General features: G+C 41.6%; 1 protein-coding gene across 7 annotated transcripts in view; it reads left to right on the forward strand.

Annotated features, from left to right (window-relative positions):
* The window catches only part of BPTF (bromodomain PHD finger transcription factor), a 55,004-nt gene extending 37,081 nt beyond the window's left edge, over nt 1-17,923 (forward strand). For 5 of the 7 annotated variants that reach the window (XM_058038718.1, XM_058038719.1, XM_058038721.1 and 2 more), the window contains 11 exons: nt 200-423; nt 1,560-1,782; nt 2,810-3,087; nt 4,287-4,369; nt 6,165-6,390; nt 6,806-7,149; nt 10,314-10,487; nt 11,377-11,569; nt 12,428-12,512; nt 14,278-14,464; nt 15,967-17,923. In XM_058038718.1, coding sequence (XP_057894701.1) covers nt 200-423; nt 1,560-1,782; nt 2,810-3,087; nt 4,287-4,369; nt 6,165-6,390; nt 6,806-7,149; nt 10,314-10,487; nt 11,377-11,569; nt 12,428-12,512; nt 14,278-14,464; nt 15,967-16,003 — 2,054 coding nt within the window. In that variant the 3' untranslated portion in view covers nt 16,004-17,923. The remainder of the gene's footprint in view (nt 1-199; nt 424-1,559; nt 1,783-2,809; nt 3,088-4,286; nt 4,370-6,164; nt 6,391-6,805; nt 7,150-10,313; nt 10,488-11,376; nt 11,570-12,427; nt 12,513-14,277; nt 14,465-15,966) is intronic. The other 2 variants (XM_058038720.1, XM_058038725.1) reach the window with 1 other exon arrangement.
* The last annotated feature ends 2,018 nt before the right edge of the window (nt 17,924-19,941 follow it).

The raw sequence follows: 19,941 nt of genomic DNA on the forward strand, positions 1-19,941 counted from the left end.
CAACTGTAGTTAAACTATTTTGCAGACATTTTTCAATCACACAAATGGTTTGTAAAGAACATTTATGTGCAAACTGCAGCATTTGCTTCACCTGTCTGATCACCATCACACCCCATTGCAATTTGTGACTTAGGGGTTTGGTGTGCCTACAGTTAAAAAGTTTAAAATGTGTTTCTGAGCTCAAATTCTTCTCTTACAGGTCAGACCCAGCAAGTGGTGACTCAGATAATCAGGGGTCAGCCTGTCTCAACAGCAGTTTCTAGTACCAGCACAGCTTCCTCCAGCACTGGGCAGAAAACCATCACAAGTTCTGGGACAGCCCCTCAACAAGTTCAGCCTCAGACCCCAACACCTCCCCCTCGCCCCCAGCAGGGCCAGGTGAAGCTGACAATGGCCCAGCTCACCCAGCTCACACAAGGGCAGGTAAAGCACTGCACAGCCCTGGGTGTGGAAGTGTGCTAACCCATCCTGCCTTTGCATTTCAGCATTTAGTGCCTGTGCCCTTAAATTCATGTGTCTGGCTTCATTTAGGATGAGCATTGGCATAATTACAGACTGAAAGCAGCTTAAATAGTAAATAAATATAATAAATAGTAAATACAAAGTAAGTAGTTTTAATGGTAAAGTTTTAATGCTTGCTTCCTGTTGTACTTCCCAGTAAGGTAACTGGCATCAGGAGTGTTCAGCAGCATGAAAAAAAATTGTTTAGTAGCAGTAAGGGACATAATTATTCTGTATGGTCTGTTTTGTAGACATTCAGATCATAATTTTGATTACTTGTCTTTTGATTTGATGTGAAGATCTAGTTTGCATTCATGCTATCCAGAATCTCAGAGGAAAAGTTGCAGTATCTGTGAGCAGAGGAGGAAAAAGTTCTTACAATTTCTGTTCAGATCATGGAGGTCTGTTGGCAAAAAATAAGTTGAGAGTCATTTTTTGGGTAAAAATAAATGTCTGATTTACCACAACATCTGTTCTTCAAACTATAAATAATTCATATAAATGATTGCAATGTACAGACTGCTTGTTGCCAGATAAGGTTTTTTGTAGGTGGAACAAGACTTGGAGTTTAAGCTGAAGGGGAGGGTAGGTTTAGATTAGATACTGGGAGGAAATTCTTTGCTGTGAGGCTGAGGAGGCCCTGGCACAGTTTGCCCAGAGCAGCTGTGGCTGCCCCATCCCTGGAAGTGTCCAGGGCCAGATTGGTGAGGCTTAGAGCAACCTGGGATAGTGGAAGGTGTGGGTGGAATTGGGTGAGTTTTAAGACCCCTCCCAACCTAAACCATTCTGTGATTCTGAGTTTCTACACCAAAGACTCAGAGTTGTGTTGGGTTCTTTGGATTCACAAAATGTGTCAGTCCAACCCAGTCATCTGTTGGCAGTAGAAAAGTTGAAAGAGTCCTTGAGTGTTTCATGATCTCAGATGCTGGTTTTAGATTTTAGGAGTATGGTATGTGATAAAACCATTGAATTCTGCAATCCAAACCCCTAATTGTTCTGATTTTCAACAAAGTCTAAGAATTACATCACTAATACATCGATATTAACTTTTTTTTTAGGGTGGCAGTCAAGGCTTAACTGTGGTAATTCAGGGACAAGGTCAAACTACTGGTCAGTTACAATTAATCCCTCAGGGTGTGACTGTAATACCTGGTCCAGGACAGCAGCTTATGCAAGCAGCTATGCCAAATGGTACAATTCAGAGATTTCTGTTCACCCCACTACCAGCAGCTGCTACTACAGCTAGCACAACTACAACCACTGTTTCTACTTCCACCTCGGGTAAGCACCGTTCTGTTCAGCAGAAAAAAAACTTCCATTTCAATTGCATGGGAGAACTTACGCAGCTGGAGGTTGTCTGTTCCTGCAGTTAATGTTGTGAAAAATGCCAATCACTTGTTTTTTTAAAATTTTAAAAGTAATAAAATGGTTATAAAATTAGTAATACAATTAGAGTAATAATAATTTGGACAGTTTGAATTAGGACAATATGAGACAATAAAGACAAAGAGTTATGGACCTCTGGGTACCTTTTCTGGGCAGCACGAGCCCAAAAAAGGATCCACGTTAACAAAGGATTAACCCTTAAAAACAATAGCCTGTTGCATATTCATACATTTCATACATGATGCATAAATTCCATTCAAATACAGGATTCTGTCTGGTCATTATCAGCTTCTTCCTCTGAATTCTAACAGCGCCTTTGAGGTGGGAAGAAGTTGGTTTCTTCTGATAAATTCTTTTTCTCTGAAAGATTGAGGTGTCCTGTGGCTGCTATATCGCTGCAAGTTCTTCCTTTAAAAAAAGTATCCCACATAGCATAGTTTCTATTTTAACATTTTTTTATAACCTAAAACTGTATTTACCACACTACTTAAGCGAATTAATACAGCATTACTTTCTAACGCAACACATATAACATTCATTTTAATATTTGCAAAAAGCCAATCATAAAATACGCATTTTTCACAATGTGTTGGAAGTGCATTGCAGAGTCTGTTGAGTTCCTGCACAGAGCTTTGCAGCAGTTCCAGAGGGTTTGGGTTATCAAGGCTCACAGCCGTGCCATTTGCAGTGATGGAGCCCTGGTTTGTGTTTGTGTGTTCAGAGCTGCAGCTTCGCAGCAGTTCCAGAGGGTTTGGGTTATCAAGGCTCACAGCTGTGCCATTTGCAGTGATGGAGCCCTGGTTTGTGTTTGTGTGCTCGTAGCTGTGCCATTTGCAGTGATGGAGCCCTGGTTTGTGTTTGTGTGCTCATAGCTGTGCCATTTGCAGTAATGGACTCTTGGTTTGTGTTTGTGTGTTCACAGGTGCGGGGGAAGCCAAGCCGGCTCTGCAGGTGGCTCCAGCAGCGGCCGTGTCCGCGGGGCAGGGCCCGCCCCAGGCCCAGTCCCAGGCCCAGCCCGCGGGGGCTCAGGCCCAGCCCGAGGCCCCGAGCCCGGCCGAGGCTCCCGCCGAGCCCGCAGCCCCTGCCGAGGCTCAGCCCTCCAAGTCCCCGGCTCAGTCTCCAGCCCCGGCTCCGGGGCTCTCTCCAGCGCCGCCCGCGGGGCTGCCCCCAGGCCAGGCCCAGGCTCAGCATCCAGCTCAGGTGCAAACTCCAACCCCACTGCCTGCTCTGATGGGCCCCACGCTCCCAAACAAATTCCAGCTTGGCTGCAGCAATTCCAGCCTCAGGTTCAGACCTCGGGCACAGCCCTTGCAAGTACTCAGAGTTTAAATCAGGTTCCTGTGCAGTGCCCAGCTCATCCTCAGCTACAATTTCAGCAGCCTCCAACAGGTGTTACTGCAGTGCCCCAGCTCCAGCAGCAAGTGGCAATCCTCTGTCAGCTGCAGCCCCGTGCTGGGGCTCAGATCCCAGCCCAGCAGGGCAGTGTGCCCCACATCCAGCCTCAGTTACCCCTTGAGGGCCAGCCCAGGAGCCCAGCTCAGGCTCAGCAGCTGGCCAGGGTGGTGGCAGTGCCAGCAGCTTCTGTGCAGGGGCAGCTGCACCCAGTTCAGCAGCTCAGGGAGCAGCAATAGATAGAAGTTAAACGTGAGCACACCCTTCAGGCTTCTAATCAAAGTGACATTATCCAGAAACAGGTAAAGTTAACAGAAGGAAATTAACACTTAATGAATGAAAGAAATCTAATTTCAAATGCCTGTTCTTGTTAACAGTGTTAATACATTTGATAGGCAGTTAATTTGATTCTTTCAAAGATAGTGCACGATTGCTATTGGCAATTTAAGGACATGTTCCAAGTTAATTCAGCACATCAAGTCACTTGTACCATGTTTGCATTCTGCTGTCACCTTGATTCACTTTACCATTAGCTGCTGGGACAAATCCATCTCTATTCTCAGTTCAGGAAAGATAGGTCAGAGCTAGGAGAGCTGCTGGACAGAACTTTCACGTGCAGAACTTTCCTTAACTGAAAACTGAGGTTCCACAGAGGTATCTGAAATGTGGCACTGTTGGATGGCTGCAGGGCTTAAAAATATAGAATGGATGATTACCACTTTTAAAATAAAACAACCAGTCACTGAGGAAATACAGTCAATTTACATTTAGTTCCTGGGTTCAAACTTGACATAAGCAAAATATCCCATTCTGGGGGTGGTGGTGTTCTTCCTCAATTTCTTTTTGAATTTTCAAATAATGGTTTTAAACAAGCACTGCTCCCCTGATAAAATCAGCTTTATAATAAATGACACTTTAACTTAGGAAATGTCCTGGTTCTCCCCATAATACTGTGAAATACTGGCTAAGTTTTCATCTTTTATTTTGGATTCTGTATCATCCTACAGGTGGTTATGAAGCAGAATGCTGTCATAGAACATTTGAAACAGAAGAAGACACTGACTCCAGCTGAGAGGGAAGAAAATCAGAGGTGAATGTGCATCACAGTGTATTTGTAGATATCAAATTTTTCATTTATTGCATCTTTTAATGGTTTCATCATGAAATGCTGATTTGTAAAAACCTGCTTAAAGAAGTCTTGCAATATAAAATTGGTTAGAGTAACACTTAAAAGTAGCTTTCATAATGATCTTTATTTCATCTTCTATATTTCAATTTTTTTTGATAATATGTGTTTAAGTAATATTGCATATTGTGTTTGAAGCTTGCCAGTTTTTAAACTCAAGTAAAGAAGCACAGAATGGAGAATTAATGCTTCTTGCTGCAAAAAAAAGCCTGGATTTTGTTTGTCCTTTATCATGGCCATGTGTTTCCATTCTTGTCCCTGGACATCCCACTCTGCAGAAGGAGCTGAAGAGTTGGAAGACAGATTGACAAACTGAGAGATTTTATGCTTGAAGCTGTTAAACAGAAATTTGGAGTGTTTGTCATTTGTCTTGGGATTATTTTGACTCCTTTTCACACATACAGTTGCTCCAATTAGATAATCACAAGTGTGTGTCAGATACTAAGAAAAAGAAGAGTATGTTCTATAAAATTTTGATCATCAAATCACAAGCTCAGTTGATTACAACACCACCCCTGGGTGCCACTCCTTTACTGTTCACAGTTGCATAAAGAAAAAGATGTATTGGATATGCTTTTCATTTCATTGTGTCAGATAACCAAATAGGTGTTTCGAGTGACAAAAGCCCAATTTAAAAGAAAGATGAAAAAAAAATAGTTCTGACTAGCTTGGTGGTGCAGCTGCTTTTCCATCTCACTGATTTATTCTTCTTCAAAAATACGATATGGGGATCTTTAATCTGTGAAAAAAACAGACAAAACCAAGTAGATACAGGGCAGGTATAAAGAGCAAACTAAACAAAATTGTATGACCCTACAAATATTTGTGTACATATTCCATTTGTCATCCAAATCCAGCTGTCTATCAAAGGATAAAATATCTGAGACCACAGAGTTGCCAGCAGCTGCTTGTCCTGGCCATTGCTATTCTGCTGTTTCCTCTCAGCTCAGTGGGAGTTGTTTTTCATGGTCACTCTGGCAACAAGAAGCATTTGGTTTTCTAATGGTTTTGGAAAAGAATGGGGAAGGGAAAAGTAAATTCAGAAGAACCCAAATACATTCATTTTCTAATTGAAATATAAAGCAAAATAAATTAGAGGTGCAAAACAAGTGAGCAGGAAAATAGATTTATAGTTGAAGGTACAACAAGGAGACAAAAAACTCATCTTGAGCTGTCATTAGTGGAGAAATTGAGAACTGTTTGTAGTGAATTCTATACAGTGAAAAGTGTTTGTCAGTCCTTATGCCAAAACACAAAATCTTAGTAGTGTTTCACTGGAGCATAGAAATGTCTGTTTTTTAAGTTGCAGGCTTCCAACTCACTTTCATCCTGCATTAAAATAAAAATGCAGCTCCTTCAAACAAATTGAGGAAACTGAATCGAGCAAAAATCTCTCTCATCCTACCAAAGCCAAAGCTTTGTTGGGAATCAGATGGGGGAGGGGAGGAACAATTAGTACTCAGATCATTTAAGTGAAATTGGGATTGGCCCTCTGGAGCCTAACAAGGGACTTGATCTCTCCCAGCAGTGCTCTAGTAAATAAGCAGGAGTGGAAGCACTGGGTGTTGCTAAATTTACCTTGTACATCTTAGGAAATACAATAATGAGCTTGCAGTGACTGGAGAATTGATTCTGCATTCTCAACTGGGAATAAACAGGCAGGTCAGCACAATGTCCTTTTCCTTTCTTCCTTCCCCAGAATGATTGTGTGCAACCAAGTGATGAAATATATTCTGGATAAGATAGACAAAGAGGAAAAGCAGGCAGCTAAGAAACGGAAGCGAGAAGAGAGCGTGGAGCAGAAGCGGAGCAAACAGAACGCGACCAAGCTCTCAGCTCTGCTGTTCAAGCACAAAGAGCAGCTGAAAGCTGAAATTCTGAAAAAAAGAGCACTTCTGGACAAAGATCTGCAGATTGAAGTGCAGGTAAGGACAGAGTCTCGAAGGCTAATTTGATGTTAAGCTGGGGAGAGTATCTCTGTGTTAATGTTTGTTTATTTAGTGAGATTTTAAGGAAATTTACAGGAAGAGGCTGTGGTTGTGGATCTCTGCAAAGCTGCTCATATGTCCTTTGAGGGCCTCTTGGTTTTCTTCTGGACTGAAATTACCTTCTTTCATGAAACAGCTTCTGATAGGTTACAGCCAATGGGCCATTGTAGCCCAGGAATGTCATCCCTTAATGTTATGTGAATTGTGGTTCAGAACATGAAAAAATGCATATTTAAATGGATTTAATTGTTTTCTTTTGGTTAACCTTGGGGATTTTTGCCTAGATTTTAACCCTGTCTTGCAATAATCATATGAAGTGCCTCCCTCTGTTTATTCATTTAATACACTTCAGGAGGAGCTAAAGAGAGACTTGACTAAAATTAAGAAGGAAAAGGAGCGAGCCCAGGCAGCAGCAGCTGCTGCAGCCGCCGCAGCCGCCGCGGCCGCCGCCGCTGCGCCACCAGCACCGCCACCAGTGCCACCAGCACCGCCACAGCTGCCAGCTGCCAGTGTCACCTCCTCCTCCTCCACCACTGTCCCCGTGCCAGTCTCCTCCCAGAAGAGGAAACGAGAGGAGGAGAAAGATTCCTCGGCTTCCAAGTCCAAGAAAAAGAAAATGATTTCTACTACCTCAAAGGAAACGAAGAAGGACACAAAGCTTTACTGCATCTGTAAAACGCCTTACGACGAGTCCAAGTGAGTAGCGATGCCCCAGCCCCTCCTGCATGTCCTCAGCTTCAGGGTTAGAGTCAGCTCTTAGTGCCAGGCAGTGCTAGAAGTGGAGCTAGTGGCAGGTTATTGCAGGGATCACTGAGGTGTAGAGAATAAAGTCTCTATTTCCACTAGCAGATATTAACATCCTTGATTGATACTGTTCCTGTGCGTGGTTTATATTTTACTGTTTGCATGTCTCCATTGTGTGACCTTCCTGTCTCACATGCACATACTCCTTTCTTTTTTCCCTCCGCTCTGTTACTCTTTCTTTTGCTGTTTTGCCTCTGCCTCAGAAGCAAGTGACAATTTGGTTTGAGCAATTCCTTCTGAAGAAGCAGTTGATGTTCTTCAGAAATAGCTTCGGTACTGTCTTCCAATAAATGACTTTTTTTGTAAGGCTGTACCGGTAAAGGGGCCTCTGAGTCACTGGACTGCAGTTCACTTTGGACAATGTTTCAGGGAGAAATGGTTTCCATGCATTATTATTTGTATGCTGGGGTTGATAAAAATGAATATTCAAGCATTTGACAAAGTGAATACTGCAGTTTTCTGTAGTTTGATTCTGACTGTGAATGAGGACAGGTATTTACCCTGTGTGCAGTGCTTGTGGAGAAATGGTGTAAATGCTGGAGTGGAGAATCCAGAGGATTCCAGGGAATAGAGTTCCATGTTGCTGCTTTAGCTAGAGATGACTAACAGCAGTAGTTAGTAATGGTTTTCTCACATCTGAGAGCTGTGCAGAGATGTATGTATGGTAAATTTGACTTTGGGCCAATTCCAAGTAAGTGTCAATAGCCAAAAGTAAGAACTGGCACTGTTTGATTGTACTTTAAGGGCTGATAACAGGGAAACCACAGATCTGGAGTGGTGCATTCACTCCATGGTCATGGTTCTTTGTTCCAAGTTTAGGGCCAGGACTAGGGGACCTCCTGAGGTTCCTTCTAGCCTTGTTTGGGTTTTGATTATGTCTTTTAACAAAGTTGAGATATTTGAGGGTTTTTCACCTTGGTTTTGAGTAGCTCTGACCATTGCACTGTGACTTCAGTGTGGGAAATGGGGCTGCTCCTTGGACTGCCAGTGCTGCAGCAAGAGCAGAATGATGCTCTGGCTGTTCTGTCACTGTCACCTCTGAGAGGTGTCCCCAGCCTCACTTAACTTTGTGTCAGGTTTTCTGTCACCCTGTGTACTTAGGAGGGACCCAGTTCCCTGATTGTGATTCCAGAGGTTTGTGTGTTACTGCATCTGGACTTAGTGAGTGAGCAAAGGGATTTGTTTGTCAGACTTTGTGTTGACTCCAGTGCTCATAGAGTGAATTTTGGTAGCTTGAATTGAGAACTGTGCTTCAGTGCACTGAATAAAACTTCAAGAAAAAGAAATGTTAATAATTCAGTACTATCCCTAGCAATATGATTGAGCTCTGCTGCTTTGCTTTTTGTGAATTTTAAATTTGATGTTCCTACAAATGATGTCTGTACTGTTGAAGTACAGAATCCTTTTGCTCTTTGGCAAGGAATTAGTCAAGTTTTAAAACAGCTTTCTGAGAATTTTTTAAAATTTTTTTGTATATATGTAGGATCGTCCTCTTTGTGCTGGTGTCTCTTTTCTACTTCAGAAAAGATGGGTGTGCTACTTGAAAAGCCAAGTTGTGGTATTTTATGAATACCCTGTGTGTTTTCTTTTGTGCTGTGCATTTTATTGCAGATCTCTTATGTTTAGTTCTCATTCATGATACTCCAGGATTACAGGGATTTGCTGGTACTGTTTTCAAGGATGGTCAGTAGGGATATCTTTATAAGATTCCTACTGAGATTCCAACTTATTTGTTAAATCATAATGTGGCACCTGCTCCACATTGCAGTGGCAAGGTTTGGCATCTACACCTGGATGCAAATGTGCTCCCACATCACCAGGAGCAGCCACAGCCCCCCTTGGGAAGGGGGTGCAGGCTGAGTTGCTGAGAGTTGTCAGAATCAATGTCTGGCTGTTCTTTATGGAAATTGGGTTGTGTGATATTTATTTTAGGATTTGCCTGACTGAAAAACAAGAGAAAAGGCAGAATCTGAACATCCAGGATGTGTGCAGAGGCCCAGGAAATCAGAGATGCTTCCTGTGGAACCTGGGGTAGCTGCTGCCCTGTGGGTGCTGTGGTGTCCCCAGGGTGTTGCCTGCAGGCTGTCAGGGGGGCAGGAATTCCCACAGCAGCACCTGCCAGGGGGTTGGGGTCTCCAAAATCCAGGAGGATGGAGGTTCTGAGTCCGCTTGCTTTTGCTCAGGCAGAGAGAGTGGATGTGAGCGTCGCCCATGTGGTTGTCACTGGTCACAGGTGTGTTCTGAGAGATCCATACACCAGTTACAAACATCCTGGCATAATATTGTACACTTTTGTCACATCATTCTGTGCAAGGTCCCATCCCCATGATTCTGTCCCTGGTTCCCTTCACTTTGTGTCATACCATACCTGGTTCTGTCACACAGCTGTGTCTGAGAGGAGACATTATTCACTCCAAATCCCACTTTGTCACAGTTTTAAGTAGTTTATTATCAGTTTTTCAGTGCACACCCCCCCAAAAAAAGAAACCACCAAAATTTAAAATTAACAATCATGCCCTGACCCCATTTTCTTTGGTATCATGTTACACCAAGGTGTACCTACACACTGCTGGTTGCATGTTCTTGTAGTGTACTCGTAACTCCTAGTTGGTGTTTGCGCTTTGCTTTTGTTTTTTAAATTAACTGAGACCTACATTTTCAAACCTTAAGGAAATGTTTCAGTGGCTTTTGAGCTGCAATTTTGAAAATGTAAACCTTTTCCTTTGGCCTTGTCTTTTTGTGCCTTTGACAGTTTTTCACACACGCCTTGAAGTCAGTAGATTTTTAGCCTATGGCTTTGTCAAAGTCTGGTTACATATTAATATGTACATATTAATACATGTGCATTTTGATGAATTGTCAAATTAAAATTGACCCAAGTGACCTTACTGCCAGTCTAGCTGCAGCATGAGTTGTTAGTTTGTAAGGAATAGGGAGCAGGGAAGCTGAGACAGAAGGTAGCCCAGCATCAAATGCATCAGACAGAAATGCAGGGAAAAGTGCCATGCCATTTGAAATGACAATTACATTGTCATTTTCATTGTGAACACTTTTAGGTTCTATATTGGCTGTGATCTTTGTACTAACTGGTATCATGGAGAATGTGTTGGAATCACAGAAAAGGAGGCTAAGAAAATGGATGTGTACATCTGTAATGAGTGTAAACGGGCACAAGAGGGCAGCAGTGAGGAGTTGTACTGTATCTGCAGAACACCTTATGATGAGTCGCAGTGAGTTCGGATAAGAACCTCTTATTCCATGTCTAGGTAGCAAAACTGCTCTGACTGTGCTTTCCTGTTCCTTGCAAAGAGTAAAAAACGAGTTATTCTGCATATATTGTATTCGTTCGTAATACAAATTGCTTTCCAGTAATTGTCTCCCCCTCCCGAATGTTTCTGTTCAGTAAATGTTTAGGAAAAGTGAAGTCCCTCAGGGCAGTCAAAATGTATTGTGGCTTTTCTTTTTAACAAACTACTAAAACACCATGTACTTTAAATTGGGATTTATTTTCTTTTTTTATTTTATTGTCTTTAACAGGGGATGGTTAGAAAGACTGAAAGATCAATGCTGTATTTAGTGGATCTTTTTGTGCTTTAATCTGATCTGGCTGGAGAATATAATTTTAGTATGGGGGGTTATATGGTTGGTATATGATCATATATGTGTGAATTATATACATCTTTTTCTGTAAGGCTTTGTGTCATAGAATACTCCCTCTGTACTCAGTTACAAGGCTGAAGCTTCCATATGAACAGTGCTTGTATGCAGTGAAACAAGCCCTAGTTGTAGTCCAGTTTGTGCAAAATGCATCTTGAATTGGTTTGGATACTGGCTGGGTGAGGCTTCTGGCTTTACACTGTTCCTTTCATCTCTAAAGCAGAGGAATTATTTTTGAAATCTTGATTTCTAGAAAGTATAAAATCTAGGAATGTGTTTGAAATGGTCTGTAAATACAAAAGCAGTTGGAGTAGAATTTGTCACTCTGAAATCTGACATTACCTGTTGTCTTTAATCATGCCAAGTATCTGCTTGTGTGCAGGGGATGGCAGGTTGATGTGGTTAAATGTGAGCTGGATTTGAGGCAGATGAAGGCTCTGACTCTTGGTTTGGCTCTTGCAGATTTTACATTGGCTGTGACCGGTGTCAGAACTGGTACCACGGGCGCTGCGTGGGCATCCTGCAGAGCGAGGCCGACCTCATCGATGAGTACGTGTGCCCCCAGTGCCAGTCCACTGAGGATGCCATGACTGTGCTCAGCCCCCTCACTGATAAGGACTATGAAGGCTTGAGGAGGGTCCTGCGCTCCTTGCAGGTGAGGATGAGGATGGCAGCACCAGGGAGTGTGACAGACACAGTGGGTCTGGGAGGAACAGGGGATTTCTCCTTGTTAGCTCTGAAATTTGGGGAATAGCAAAGCTGTGCCAGCTGCAAACCTGCTTGGTGTTACTGTGCTGAGGAACTTTTACAATAATTAGTAAATTACTGCTCCTGAGTGGGTGAAACTGCACAAACCCTTCAGTGAAAGGCTTTAGAATCCCAAAAGGCAGAGTGGGAGCCCACCTGCACAGGGTATGGAAGGTGCAGTGTTCTGTTCTCAGATCAGTTTCCTTACTTTAATTGAGATTTCAGGAGTGTTCTCCCAGGGATCATTATCAGCATGTAACTGATGGCATCCTCACAATAAGAATGATGTACACTGTCTGATATTTCTGGTTTGTCTGTCACTCCCAAATAGGCTTTTCTGCTACAACTATAAGGAATTTTTAAGAATTCTGGTAAAATTCTTAAAATTATGATAACAGAAATCCTGTAAGTAATATTTTGCATTGTCCTGTATTTTACATACATTTATAAAAGTGTATTAATTTCAGGGTACTTGAAAGCACTCTCAGTAAATTCATGCCATACTTTTCCATGCAGCCTGTTCAGCTCAGTATCCTGTTATGTCTGAATTTCAGTTTCCTGTTTTGAAGCCCAGCTACTGGGTCACTGACATTTAAAACTTTACCCAATCATCAGATGAGAACTGGTTCCTTTTCATATAATGCTGCACTTCTTCCTGAAATTCAACTCCAGACCCCAACAGATAAAAGGATGAAAATATTTACCTATTAGTAGTGCCTAATTTAACTTAATTGCATGTTTTCATTCTCTCCTGTTTCCCTGCCAGGCTCACAAGATGGCATGGCCATTCCTAGAACCAGTAGACCCCAACGATGCCCCAGATTATTATGGTGTCATCAAAGAACCAATGGGTAAGTGTTGGTAGGAGCAGCCTCAGTGAGGGGCTTTGGCCTTTGGAATAACAAGTTATTAATTTAATTATAATTCATTTCCTGCTGACCACTTCCAGCCATGTTTTGCAAAATACCCAGGTTAGGCAGGTGAAACCCTGTGATTCTCACTGGTACATTCAGAAGTTCCTGAGGGCTGTTTTATCTGCTCTTAGGCTGACTCCTCCACCCTAAATGCTGCCAGTCCTGCAGATGAATGTGGAAGTCAGTGCAGCGATAGGAGAGAATTCATTATTTTAAATTTCTGTATTCAAAGAGGAATATTTTCTTCTGTCTCTGTAATGAGCTCCAAAGGTTGGGATGTACAATCCAGAGGCTGAGGAGGAGGTGATGCTATGGAAGTGTGACAAGCACCTTAAGATGGAGTTCAAAATTATCTTCATCTGACTTGATAGTATAGTAAATTTTGTATTATGTGTAATTTGTCCTTAAAGCTGCAGGGAGAAAAAGGATTCAGATGTTGTGAATGTGGGCAAAGTGGAAGGGGAGATGTTGCAGCTTTCCAGTGCTTTAATTTGATCTTCTTAGATCTCACCAGTTAAAACTGGATAAGCACTTGCATGTGAAACCTCCTAGGAAAATCTACCTCCTGACAGAAATGGTGTTGGGAACGTTTTTCCTTTCCTTACAGTATTGAGGAATTTCTGAGTATTATAATATACAGTATTCTGGAATTATCTGAATTTCCAGATCTGTAAATGAGAGCCAGTGTGTCATTTGACACCTACTCTTTACTCATCCTAGAAATAGGAAAGTTCAGTTTAGTATCTTAGCAAACATGTTTTGGTATTTTGACTGAAAATAATATTTTGTTTAGGAATTGTGTCCTTTTCCTGTTCCAAAGTTTTGGGCTGTGCTGTTATGACAATGTGAACAACTCTGATTCCATGATGGATGGGTTAAAGTTTATAAGGAAAGCTCAAATAACAGAATTATTGATGGAGCAAACAAAAGCGCATTTAACCCTTTCTGACTTAACAAGGAGAAGACATTTGTAATACAAGTAAATCTGAGTAAAATACACCAGATAATGGAGATCTATCTGCAGTTGTTTGCACAGGTTCTGGCATTACTGGCATTTCAAAATAAGCACCTCAAGGCATTTTCCAAGGGCAGATAGTTGGTTTTTTGGCTAAAAATGCCACTGGACATTTACTCAGCTATATTTATATTTGACAGGTTTTGTTCCTCTCTCTGTTTTTAATTGATATTTGCATTAGAATGTGACAATTACTACTCACATCACCATTTCTGTCTCCTTAATGTGTGTGGTCAGTAAGGATGAGAGTTCTGGCATTTTGCATGACCCTGCACTTGAAATCTTTCATCTGTGCCATGTGTAATGTGCACATGCCCACGAGAATTGATAGCTCATTCAAAGCAAGGCAGAAATTCAAAAAATAATTAGTAGGTGATGACTGTTCCATGTCCAGGGTACCTGGATCCTCATTGTCTGACCTTTTCCCTTCATTTCTTCAGAAAAAGTGGGAGCTCCTTGCAAAGGTTTTCCCTGGTCATTCTTGCATTTTATTGAATTTCCCTGCACACAACATATCCATGCCCAAGGGTCTCTGCTGAGGGAGAGCTGCTGCTGTCAGCAGTGACCACCAGAATTCCTGGAAAATCCCCTAATCTGGATAATGCCTTGTTTCCCACAGTCTTGACAATGTAGATTTCTGTTTAGGATGAAAGTCTCTGATTCAAATAATCTTTGGTTTCTTTAAAGACCTTGCTACCATGGAAGAAAGAATCCTGAAACGTTACTACAAAAAGGTGACGGAGTTTGTGGCAGACATGACCAAAATTTTTGATAACTGCCGTTACTACAATCCCAGTGACTCCCCTTTCTACCAGTGTGCAGAAGTTCTCGAGTCTTTCTTTGTACAGAAACTAAAAGGATTTAAGGCAAGCAGGTAAGCTGGAGTGTTCCTAACCACAGGTGTTGTGCTGAAATCTCCCTTCTAAGCCTATCTTGTATTTGCACAGGGATTTGCTGTTCCATGTGCTTTCCTGGAAAATTTGTGCAAAATTAAGGCTTAAATATGATTTCATGAAGGTTACTTTGGAATGTTTATTCAAAAGGAGTTGTTTAAAATATGGGTATCACGAATTTGCAAAATTTGAGTGATGCTTCAACTCATTGCTGCAGAAAACTTAATAATTTCTGATCGGGGCAAATGCTGTGCCTGAGTTGTGCTGATGTTCTACTCTGCAGTAAATACTTCTTATGCTAGTCAGAGACAATCCTGCTGTGAAGGTAATAATCCAGTGAAAGAAATTAAAATACTTCAGTGTTACTCCTTCTCTCCTCTTTTTATCATTTACCACCTTTGAAACAGGGGAGTAAGTAAGGTTTAAAGTAGGGTATGGAAAATGGAACATAATTCAAAATTTACCTTTCAAAATTAAACTTTTCATATTATTTTTTTTTTTTCTGAAGAAGGGCTGATATAGTGTGTTTCCCTTACATAGACATTCCTGAAAAAGAATATCCATTTTTCTTTCCAGTTCAATACTGTAATAATGATTTTTGTCAGGTAGTTTTCAACCCATGTTTGTGTCACTGCCATGAGCTGGGTCCCCAGCACTCCCCGTGCTTTCCCCTGATTTCACTGCTGCATCTTTTTTGTTCTTGTTTTTCATTTATACCATCCATCTTCTTTCTTTTCTTGCAGATTGTGATAAAAGTTCTGTAGTCTGAACTTTTTAACTGGAATCAGAACTGGATGTTGGGGTCACTTTCTTTTATTGTACAATCCAATGACATTAAACTGCCCTAAAAATCCAGATAATTTGTCTAAAAAGTAAATGTTGTTTCTGTTGCCAGCAGTCACACTGCTGAACATAACTGTATTAGCAAAAATGTTCCATTCCTCAAATACTGTATTGAGAAAAATGAAAAATTCATCGTGGAAACCTTGTATTTTATTGTGTTAGTTTAAGTCACTAATAAAACTGTGAATGTCAAAGAGGAGTTTTCTGAACTCTGCTTAGAAAAATGTGATTTTAACATGCCTGTTCAGTTTTTTCCTATTAAGTTAATCCAAAGACTTATTGAATAAATTTAAGCAAAGTAGACCTTATTATAAATATTAAAAACTAAAAATGTCTTTTTTCTTTCCTTTTGATGAACTACTATTATGTAAATATGTGAGTAAAACTGATTTCAGGCATTTTGGAATATCCCAGTGACACACTGCATTTTCCAAGTACTGAAATATTTGTATTCTGGAGGAGAAAATGGGCTTAAAATTCAGAGCAAGAATTATTATTTTTTCTGAAGGGGCAAAAAAATAAATGAAAGCAACATGGTGGTAATTCCCTTATTGTGATTTATTTTTGGCTACACCTTGCAGCAACTGTGTTCTCCAAACTGAAGGGTGCTTAATTCTTCACTTTCTTCTGTATTCTGCAGGTCCCATAACAACAAACTGCAGTCTACAGCTTCTTAGAGTTCAGCGTGTTAACCAAACACACGAGCAAGGATCTGGTTGTCTGACAATTTTTAATTAAGGAGCCAGATGTTTTTAGTCAGGTTATCCTGACAAGACTCGATGTAAACTGCGTTTTTATTGGTCACAACAGTCAAATTATATTCTTGGCTTATTTTGTCCAAAGGACAAAGAAATAAAAATCAGCAGCACCACTTTCTTGTCAAGATCAAATTGTTGTACTATTGTGGCAGAAGCAGGAAAACTTTGTTTTGTTGAAGGAGAGAGAGAAAGAGAGCAAGAAAAAAGATACAGTAAATGGGGTCACGTTTAACTCCATGGAAATGCCACGTCTGTTCTTCAGTGAAGAAGCTGGTTTAAAGTCCACACAGAAAACTTTGACTGTATTTATTTATTGTTGCAAAAAAGACGCTTTTTTATTGCTGCCCTCATTTGTCAGCTAATTATTTTTTCTTATAAAATCCAGCCCTGGTTCCATGTAATCCATTCTGTATCTTAACATGATTCCTGTAGGTAAAAGTACAAGAAGACCTCTAGATGTCTTTTCTTTCTATGAAAGGAGCTGCTATGTACACATGTGCACACACACAGGACTGGGAATCAACAAGGAGTTTATCATTCATGGTAGATAAAAACAAGCTTGCATAAAATTTGGGCTGAGTGGTCACGGACTACAGACTCTGTTGCCTTGAATATAACAAACAGTACAATTTGTCATTTACTCTGCACCAGACTGAACTGAGTAAAATCTATTTGAAGGTATCTTGTTTGTAAACATTTGTCAGATTCTAATTTTTTTTTCTTTTGTATTAAAATTCAAAATATGGATGTATATGAAACAAAATAAATGGAGATCATTGTTCTCCCCACAGCAGTAGGTGTGTTTGAGTGTGCGCTGCCACGTGTGTGAGACACTCTGGGGATCTGTGCAGGGATTGCCAGGAGCAGGGGGGGGAATGGCCAAGGAGGGGGACCCAACCCCATCAGACATTGCCACAGGGGGCCTGAAGGACTGTCCAGGAGGGACAGGGCTGGAGCTGTTGGTGAGGTTTTCCTGCCCACTGGAGCTCAGTGACCTTTGCCAAGTGCTCTGGGATTGTGGAGCACCACCTGTAATTGTGTCCCTGGGGGCTCCTGGGCTGCCCTGAGGGGTGAACTGCAGCCCAGGAAGGTGCAAACTGCAGATGAGGAGGTTTTTCCTTCCCTGTGTGTGACTGACTTGCTCTGGTCCCTGTCTGTAGCTCCCAGCCTGGTTTCTCTGCAGCTCCTCACCCACCTGAGCAGCTTTTGCACTGACTCACAGTCAACTTCTGTTCTCCAGTGGTTTGGGATTTACCTGATTTATGGATAAGCTCCTTTTGGGTTTAACCTCACACCTTGCTATGCAAGAACCTCTTCTGTTATTTTTCTTAAAAAAGATGTTGCTACTGACCACCCTTTCTTACACTTCCAGCTCAGGTGTTCAGGTTCTTCTGGGGGGATTTTCTCTACTAAAAAGCCGTGTGTTTTTGTACATACAAATGTTGTCATTTAACCAATCTGTGAAAATTACTAATTGTTCAGTGTGGAAACAATAATCCATTTATGCTTCTGAAAGTCAAAGAAGAGTAGTTGCATTTAGGTTATGTTGTCCTTTGAAGTTTTAAAAAAATGCTGCATATTGTAAGCATTGTGTTTTAATGGGACAAGGAAAAATCTCACCTTTAACAGCACTGGGACATATCCTGCATCTCATCCCAACTTCTCAGCATTTCTGTACTATTTATTCATACCTAACTCCATATTGACATGGTTGAAACCTTTCCTACCTGTAGGCAATAGATTGCTGTTTTTAACAAATTGTGGCAAAATGAAGAGTACTTTTTTGTACCTTATAGGACATATCATCCTAGACAAATAAAGTAATGTGTTTGACATGGATTTGGTGGTGTTTCTAATGAAACATTGATCATGTTCTTGGATATAGGTCTTGGCTTTGCCAGATCATATGTAACTGAATCAGGTTGATTAGGGAAATAATCCATCCATGCAAATTAATGCTGAATAATCACCCAACCCAAACCATTTTGTGATTCCATGAGAGCCTGTTTCAGTGTGTTCAGTGTCCATTGGGCAGGTCAGGGTACTTCTCTGGATTTGCTAGTGCTGATGTTTTATAGTTAAATGCTGTTACAGAAAATAAATCACTTGTAATTAATCCCCACCTGCCATCAAGCGTAAAGTTCATAAGATTTGTGATCTCTGCTCAGTCCTTGTCTTCTTTGTATTTTATAAATTATTGCAACAGTTGTTTTGAAATGGTCATATGTTGTGAGATATTGATAATGTGAGCTGTGCCAACTTGATTTTCCTTTTCTGTCTCCTCCAGCTTGAAGCAATTATCCTCAATCTCAGTTCAGTTCATGCAGAAGTTAATGGAGATTTAAAGTACAGTAAGAAGTTGGCCTTACCCAAAAGCCTTGAGGACTTTATCCTGGACAGACAGGGTGAGAACAGTTATTCCCTTACACCCAGATTTCTGTGTGGTGGCAGCAGAATTTTCCATACCTGTCCTGCTGGAAAGGAAATTACTGACTGTGAGGTACCAGAATTACCATGGCAGCTGTTGAGTGTGAGTGCCATCCCATTCCCAGTGTGGTTATTGCTGGGAGGGGTTTGGAATAGCAAGTGCAAGGCTGGAAATCCTCTCCATCTGGAATTGTTGATGTTCAGGAGGTGTGTTTAGGATGTGAGGAGCCTAGTGACAACAGTCCTGCTGTGCTCCAGCTCTGTCTCAGTGGGGCTGTGACACACAGGGATTTGTTCCTTGTAGGGGCCTGAATATATGTATTGTTATAACAACAACAAGAATACAACAACTGAAGTATAGTAGGAGTCCTTGTGAATATCTATATGTAGTGAGAGTCCTATGTATTGGATAGGTGGGTCCTGTTGCTCTGGATGAGCTACAGCTGCGGGGTCCTTGGTTGGGCAGCAGCTGTAGCTCATGAAGGCCTCTGGGATAAAAGGGGGTGGGTCGAGAGCCCAGAAGGAGCCCCTGTGAAGCCATGAGGAACTGCACAGCAGAGAGGAGCTGCATAATAGGACCAGCAAGAAGGTATGGACTTTAAGAATATCATAACAAGAATATGGGACTTGAGAAATATGCACTACAACAGTTCCTCAGCTGCTGTGGGAACATTTTAAGGAGGAATTTTCCAGTCAAGAAGGGAAAGGTAAGAGGATTTGGTAACACAGGAGGAGATCATGGGGTAAATCACTTTTCAGGCTCCCAGAGCAACATCTGTATCCCAGTGTTTTGTGTCAGTTGTGGGCACTGAACTCAGGCTTGGGATGTCCTTACTCTGTGTTTGTCCCTGCCAGAGGGAGGCACAGGCTGGGTTTGTGCCCACACCTCCCTGGGCTGCAGCAGGATAAGGGAATGGGGCTCAGGACTGCTCTGGGGGGATGCCTGGAGGAGCTGCTGCTTAGTCCTGGACTTCCCTGAAAATAGAAACAAAGAAACTCAAGATGCACATGTAACCCTTCCTCCTTCTGTCCTCCCAGTCACTCCAGAGCTTTGATTCATTGCCAGAACAGCCCTTCTGCCAAATCAAAACCCCCTCAGATTTCCTCAGGAAAATTCCATCCATCCATGCTGTGCTCCATGCAAAGTCTTTCACATACCAAAAGTGAGACATGGTATTTTTTAGGTAGACTCATGCTGTGAGTAAATTTCTATCCAGTAAGAGCCTTTTGGGTCCCAAATAGGGGATGTTTGCTCTTGGTATTTGGCTCCATGTCAAGAAATACTTGATGCAGCATAGCCCATCCCATCCCCTGCTCTGTGCCTTTCCAGTGACACCAAATGCAGCTGCAGAGGTGTGTGACAAGTACAGGGTGTCAGAACTACCCTTGTTTCAAAACAGAAAATGCTTCTGTAGAAGCCACTGCTTCCT

The sequence above is a fragment of the Melospiza georgiana genome, chromosome 21 (genome assembly GCF_028018845.1).
Source record: "Melospiza georgiana isolate bMelGeo1 chromosome 21, bMelGeo1.pri, whole genome shotgun sequence".
NCBI lineage: Eukaryota > Metazoa > Chordata > Aves > Passeriformes > Passerellidae > Melospiza > Melospiza georgiana.